This window comes from Neofelis nebulosa, chromosome 11 (genome assembly GCF_028018385.1).
Source record: "Neofelis nebulosa isolate mNeoNeb1 chromosome 11, mNeoNeb1.pri, whole genome shotgun sequence".
Classification (NCBI taxonomy): domain Eukaryota; kingdom Metazoa; phylum Chordata; class Mammalia; order Carnivora; family Felidae; genus Neofelis; species Neofelis nebulosa.
Genome location: NC_080792.1, coordinates 45,811,552 through 45,819,223, shown reverse-complemented (window position 1 = coordinate 45,819,223; position 7,672 = coordinate 45,811,552). Strand labels below are relative to the sequence as shown.

Below are 7,672 nucleotides of genomic sequence, written 5' to 3'. Positions count from 1 at the left end.
AATATGACATTGAGAAGGGGTAGTAGGGATGTAGAGGAAGAGACTGGGTTGAGAAATGCTTAGGAGATACTTTATGTCAAATTTGGTGACCTGCCAAAGTGGGGAGGGTGGGAAACGGATTCCTGGTTTGGGTGGGAGGTGGTGTCTTGAACTGAGATAGGATATTTAGAAAGAGAAGGGATAGAGCTAGGGGTCAAAGTAAGTTCAGTTCTGGATAGTCCAATGGAAATATTTTGCAGACTCTGCATCTGTCATTGCTGATGACAGAATATATTGACATAAATCATTTCGATAAGTAAGATTATTTTAAATAAGATTGCATCTTACCCACTTGCATAACTCAAAGTCAAATGGCAGAACTATGTGTTATTTGTTACTGTATTCTCAGAGCTGGCTACCCTGCCTGGGGATCTGGGAGAGATTGGCCCTGAAGCACAGGTGGTTGGGAAGCCATCGATGGATGAGATCGCACAGGGAGACTGAGAAGAGCAATGACACACAAGAAAGAGATGTTCACGCCTTGGGGTGAGAATTTGAGAAATGTGAGATCTGGTTGCCTTGGGTCATCGATGGGCCCTGTGAAATACCATCTAGATACAGCTGAGCTGCTTTGTCAGTGGTTTTGATTTTTGGTTTTGCCCTCATGTATTTTTCAGATTAACACAAAGGCTTTTACTGATTATGCAGAAATCCTTTTGATCCATCGCTTGACTAGCTTTGCTTGGAAGAAAAGTTGTAAGAAATGGGTGGGTGTGAGGGTAGGAGTTGGAGGGTGGTTAACACAGAGGCAGAAAGCTATTGGAAGCATTTGGGGGTGTGGCTGTAGTTGCACCCTCTGGGGCTATGGGAAGTAAGTCAGATTTTGAAATTACAATGGCAGTAGGGAAACGATTACATAGGTCAGTGTTCTATTGTACAAATATCTCTACTCTGCTTAAATTAAGAGCTATAACTGAATTATTTTTAGAAATATGCAGTCTACTTAACAGAATTCCAAATTTTCTGGTATTCATATGTGTTAAGAGACCACATATTTGACAATATGACTCAGAACAACAATATTTTAAAGAATACAGTATCATTTCAAATAAAGAGCAATAATGGATGATATATTTCAGTTTTAGGGCCACAAGCAATCCACCTGCCACCACTTTCTCTTGCCAATCCTGTTGCCCACTACCACCAACACACAAACCAGCTGCATCAAATAGGTCACTCAAGTTGCAGACCTTTAAGTGATCCTTTAAAGCCTCCTCAAGCTGGATTTAATCAACTGTCCCTACTGGTCTTCCTTCTTCTCCAACTAAGGTGATGCATCCTTGACTAGGATTTGGTCTTAACCTTCCAGAACAGGCTTTCTGAGTCAAGTTCTAGAGTTTGAATGGAATGCACAGCAAGTGTTTCTCTGTTTTTTTTCCAGTCCTGTTAGTCAAGAGGATAATTTAATACCTGTACCATCTGTTCCTTATTTTGCAAGCACAATCCGATAGATGGATTGGGAGGAGTGATGAAATACTGGGTTTCACATTGAGTGAAGGAGAAAGAGAAACTGGGGGCCGGGAAGGGGAAGGAGAGAGAGGGTGAACTTGGAGTCATGTGAAATACAGTGGGATTGAGCTCTCTGAATCTAACATAGATCAAAGCACGCACAAAGGAGTTTCATGGTAAATAGTTAGGAGTATAGATTTACATACCTTTTCAAATTAAGGTCTAAGATCAGTATTTAAGTTTCGAAGAAACCCACACACATTAAAGCATATGGGAAAAAGCAGATTCCTGCACACCTGGAGTCAGCTATTGTTACAAGTGGTAGGTGCTACTGTAATTATTTCTTGTGTTGTAACTTCTGTTCATTCAAGCCTCCGATAGCTTTTTAAGATGAGGTGGGAGAATTCTGTAGCTGGTGGACTATTTCCACGGACCCGGGCAATTCTCTAACTAATTAAGAAAGAATGAGGGCCCTTGGGTTAAATTTCAGTTAAGAATTTCCCCGCCCCACTAACTCCGTTTGAAGTATCCATTCTGTCTTTCAAAAGAATAGAAGGCAACTATTGTTTAATAAACATCAGTGAAGCAATAAAAAAGGCACATAACAAAAACATCCCAGGGAGAGGGGGGTTATCACCCGCTATTCCTACCTAGATCAAGGGAGCACAGTGATATCACCAAGTATTTTCCAAACTTGCCTGATCAAAGCATCACAAATGGTGGACATTGATTCACAAGCTCTTTACTTTTAGAGATTGAGATTCAGGACATCTGTGGGGACATGGGGTGAAGGGGATGGTAGAAGACTGAAACCTATAACTTTACCAAGTGCTTTTTGTGTGTCTTAAGAATGGGCAAGTTTGCAGATCGCTGATATGATCAATGAAGAGCTCATTGGTGGCTCTTCTCAGAGACACCACATCTTATCAGGGTTTAGTAATTCCTAATCTAACCAGTTAATCACTGCAGTGACATTTTTGTCTAGTGGCTTTCTAATGAAGCATGCTGAACTTGCCAAGGACAGAGTAAAATATTTTTTCGCATGTTAGAAAACCAGAAAGAGTTGAGTACAAGATATTAATCAAACATGGTGTGTGTGTGTGTGTGTGTGTGGAAATGCTTCTAATTAATAGTCTGCTTCCTCATCCTACTACAACATGAAACCTTATTTTTCATCAAATAGTGTTTCAGCCCTCCTGATAAAGCTCAACCGAACATTAGCCTTTATCATATCATTTACCTAGTGTCTGAGAGTATTCTTTAACTGAGAAATGGGGATAATACAACCTCTGTGGTCAGAAGGATTCAGTGAGTTAGCTGCAGATAAAGTGCTTAGCGCAGCAAACATGAAGGGCGTGGCTATTATCATTACGATGTAGAAACCCACCTAGTATTTAGAAGCCAGTTTGGAAGTGTCTTCCTTCATTCTATTTTTCTAAAATACTTCTTAAAAAAAAAAAATACTTCTTAGAAGAAAGCAGGTGGAAGATTATAGTTTGTGTGCCTGGCTAAAGAAGTGCATTTTGGTCAATAAAATAAAGCAAAGTAAAAGGTTATTTAAAATATCAGTGGTTCAGGCAATAGTAGCTTTCTTAAAGGTATGCTTCTATCGCCACCACGGTGATGCTTGATTCAGGAAAAAGATCACCAATCAGTGTGCAAACTGGTGGGCAAAAGTGTGTTGAACAGGATATTGATAGTCTCACAATTTCAACCCAGAGAGTATTTATTAATCCCAAAGAGAGAAAGCTCCTTTTCCATTGGAGAAATTTGGTGGATGTCACTTAAACTAAGTGGTCAAAATTACCATCACAAAAGCAAAACCATAACTCACATGCAATATGATTTGTAAAAGCCAAAAATAAAAACAAAAACAAAAAAATAGAAATAAAAAAATTACCATCACCATTATGGGTCAGATAGACCCTTCTGAAGTGATGTAATAAGGAGATAACATCACCTACATAATATACGTGCAAAAAAAAAAAAAAATTAACCTGACTCTACCAATGAGAAACCAACCAGAGAAATCCAGAGACATTAATAAATATAGCACATAGGCCTTGATCAGATCCTCTTTAGGAAAAATGAGCACAGCCACAAAGATCCTTATCGGGATGACCAGTGACGTTTGGATACACGCTGCAGATTAGATAATAAAAACAGGGCAAAAGGCAACTGTGACTCAATTATATGTTCAATGACCAGCTCTTTCCTGAAGATTCCGGGAATCTGTTATAAAGCCTCACAGTGTGAAAATTACATGTATAGGTTTGCTGCATTGGATTGGATTAGAGGATTAGAGTTTTTGTACAAAGAATGTGCTTCTGGGTTGCAGTTGTATAAATGGGTATAAGAACTCAGCGAAGAAGAATGTAGATGCTAATCACACCCACCATGCAGTGCAGTGTTTGTGGGTTGTCTACGAACTGCACAGAGAGTGCTGGGGAAAAGTTCCCGGATGACAACCAGCGGGACAAAGTCCCAAAGCAGGGCACTTGCTTTATTTCCAGCTTGCAGGAAATGTTGCCTAATGAGAATGGATTGCTGGGAAAATCAGAGTGTGATTTCATTGTCCTTTTGGTATGGCAGCGGGGATGAGCAGGCAGCTGGCGGGAGCGTCCCTGGCTGTCTGGCGTGAGACAGTGCCGTATTAGCCTCAAATACGGGGAAATCAACCAACCATGTGCAAGACTGGCTGGCAATCATTAGAGACATCCAGTGTTTGGGCCTCTGTGTTTCAGGGGGTGATAGGAGCATTAACAGCTTACTTTTAGTTTCAGAAGCCAGAGATATTTTCATTACTGGTATCCTCAGGCATAGACTTTTTAATTTAAAAAAAAGAAAGTAAGTTCAGGATGGAAATCGCCTATCACTACAGGAATGTCTTTGCAGCAGAAACACATTATGGTTTACCTGTCAATCTCACCATCGTGCCGGCTTTATTGTGTCTGGACTGAGGAAGCAGCAGCAGGGAAGACAGGTGAGGTGGGGTACACAGAAGGGCCTCTGGAATCGCTATTACCTCAGAAAAGCTGAAGGCTTAATTCCAAAGTGGTTTTGAGACTTCAGGTTTCTTATCTCTTGGGGCTAATAAGAAAGCGACCATTCTGGCTTAGAACTTCCCTACTTCCTCCAAAGCCATAATGTCCCACTTTTTGGATTTTTTTGGACAGGTGTTATGGTAGATTCAAGTTGGCTACAAATTCTTTTGTCACTCTCCCCAGCAGGGGGTAGATTTTATTCCCCGCCCCCCCCGTCCCCCCCCCCCCCCCTTTGAATCTGGGCTCTCTGTTGAGCCAAGAGACTGTGCCAGAGGTGCACTGAGCAATTCCAGGCCTGGCCTTTCAGAGCACTGAGGCTTCTGCTTCCTCCCTCTTAGAACACTTTTGCCAGCAGCAGGGGACCCTCCCTCTTAGACCCCAGCTCCCATGCTGGGACGGGGTCAAGCACATGGCACGGAGGTCCTGAGCCAGTATGGACTGGCAACTCATGGGAAAGCCACGTAGGACAGACATTTCAGCCCAATCATGCCCCGTGACACCCTCGTCACCCCCTGCCGCAGAAGCGGGCCAGCAAAGGATAGGCTGCTCAAGAGAACTGCAGAATCGTGACAGAGAATAAGATGTTGCCTTAGGCTGCAAACTTTCGGCGTGGTTTGCCCTGCAGCAACAGATACCTCAAATTTATAAACGAAAAGTTTCACGAGAAGGAAGATCATCTTGCTAACAAAGCACAGGTCAGAACACTTGCCGGGTGGGAACAGAACTGTTTCGAACACACGATAACATCCTTTATCTTTTAGTGGCTTTGACCTCAAAACCAGCCTCAGCTGATGTCTTCTGGTGTCCAACACAGATAATTCAGAAAAAGAAAAATCTCATTCAAATACAGCTTCATCCTGACATGCGCGTTTCACACAGACCTTATTTTTTAAACAGAGTTTATTGTATTTAATACATTATAAAATTTGAAAAATTGTAGGAAAGCAGCAGACTCAAACTGGAGCAAGTCTAACAAGTAATAATTCTGGCCCCTTTGCAAAACTGATCAGTTTAAAAACAAAGTCATGTTCACATCTGTGAGGCGGGCAAAGAAGTGTGACTTCTGTACAAACTACATTTAAAATTTCATGTCTAATGTCTTTCGAATGCAGTGTGCTCATGAAGAGTTTTTCTGAAGTCCTGCCCGTCCCGCCTAAACAGAGGACAGGAAACCTCCATCCTGCAAATAAACTCTATTCAAGGTGTTTTTTTTGTTTTGTTTTTTTTTAAAAAAAAAAAAAAAAAAGGAAAAAGAAAGACAAAGGAAAAGGAAACAATGGATGGCTGTTGGCAATGAAAACGGTAAGGAGATGCGTCCTCACTGCTCATGGCTTGTTTATCGGTCAGAGGCCTTGGGAGGCCCAGGACACTTCACGGCCATCACAGCACCAACTGTAGCTACCACCTTTTTGAAACGTTTTTTTTTTCCTTTTTTTTTGCATTTCCTACCTTTTGACATATATATATATATTTATATATTTTTTTACACCTTGAGGATATCACTATTCCAATTGTTCCCATATGAATACAGGTGTGGTCTCTATTGGATATCAATGTGTCTGTTTATTCAATTTTAGGTCCAGGACTTGGTTTTGTTGTCCCAGCTGCACATAAATGTCCCTTTTTTGTTTGCGTTATTTGTTGTGTATGTTTTTTGTTTTTGTTTTTTCCTTTTTGCATAAGAAATCTGTCCGTTTAGTCCAGAGGCTCTTGCTTTATCCGGATGACAGAGGGCCCGCGGGGCGTCCGCCTCAGTTCCCGCCGCAGGACGTACTCGCTGAACTGGGACGAGTCCACTCCTCCTCCACAGGAGGCCACGATTTCAAATCCTCTCTGCTGCAACCTCTCGAGGACCTGCACAGGGCCAAGACAAGCATCTGGTTAGGGGGACACAGGTCCTCTGGCCACACGAACAGCCCAAAGAGGTGTCCTGAAGTTTGAGATCTTGTGCAGCCCTGGTCATTCTTACCCACCCCCGGAGTCTCTCTGAGTTTCTGCTTTCAGAGGAAGGCCCTGCACTAAAGGGCAGGAGGGATGGAACGGTTGTGTCCAACACCCAAAATACGCCTTCACATGCTTGCCACTCACGTGCCAGTTCATTGAATAGTTACAACCACCTTGCTTATTAATGGGTGGTCAGCCCATTTCATACCCGGGAAAACTGAGGCTCACAGCCTATAAGTGTTGGAACTGGGTTTCCAGCTCAGCTCCATTTGGCCTCAGATGCCACGTTTCTTGTAACATGCAACACGCCCTTCTCTGCAAAAAGAGAGGGTTTACCTTTCAAATCTCATCACTAAAGTATCTTCTATGAGATGATAAATGATATGGCCAATGATCTGATCTGAATCTACTCAGCCAGTGAGTCATTCTCAACCCATTCACTCTCAGCGCCACCACTGCTGAAGTCTGCCTGTACTAACTTCATATATTTCAGTTTGGAAGATGGATGTAATTTCAGTGGCAGAACCAATGGACTGCTGAAGACAGTCGAGGTTTATCTACAAGTTTTCGAGTTTGTGGCATTTGAAATAGATTTATTGCCTTGAGTGCATTCAGGGAGGCAAGAGTAATTGCAATGGCTGGATGTTAGAAAACATATCCAAAATAAAGATATTCTAAACTTCTCATATAATAGTAACTTCTCATAAGCTCTTCAGTTTTGAAATCAAATACCTAGTGCCAGAAAGATCCCTGGGTTGGTCACCGACGTGTCTGATGGTCTTAAAGGTAGGAGACAATTCCTATGCTCTTAGGCAAAAATACAGAAAGTTGATCTACAGCATTGTTTCCTTAGGAATCCAACAAACACTGGACTTGCAAACGTTCCCTGGGATTCTGGGTATAATTAAATTACTTCTACACCACTCTAAAGGCAAAATGACTCAATCATAACTTAAAAAAAATTCTGGTTTAAAATTTTGGGGGGAAATGAAGTGGAATGTTATTAACTTTTAAAATGTACTCAACATAAAGCAAACCCTTACTGTTTCCTCTTAAATTATTATTTTTTGGTTGCCTACTTTTATGTGGAATATAATTTGCTATTTTGCAAAAGAGCTAACTAGAGATTAGAAAACAATAGAGTAAACTTTTAGAAAACTACAACTTCTAATGCTGGCCAATTAAAAAAAAAAAAA

At 41.4% G+C, this 7,672-nt stretch overlaps 1 protein-coding gene across 5 annotated transcripts in view; it reads right to left on the bottom strand.

Moving 5' to 3' along the window:
- Positions 1 to 5,414: 5,414 nt before the first annotated feature.
- KCTD1 (potassium channel tetramerization domain containing 1) overlaps positions 5,415 to 7,672 on the bottom strand; it is a 187,670-nt gene continuing 185,412 nt past the window's right edge. For all 5 annotated transcript variants that reach the window (XM_058692457.1, XM_058692460.1, XM_058692459.1 and 2 more), the window contains exon 5: positions 5,415 to 6,386. In XM_058692457.1, coding sequence (XP_058548440.1) covers positions 6,228 to 6,386 — 159 coding nt within the window. In that variant the 3' untranslated portion in view covers positions 5,415 to 6,227. The remainder of the gene's footprint in view (positions 6,387 to 7,672) is intronic.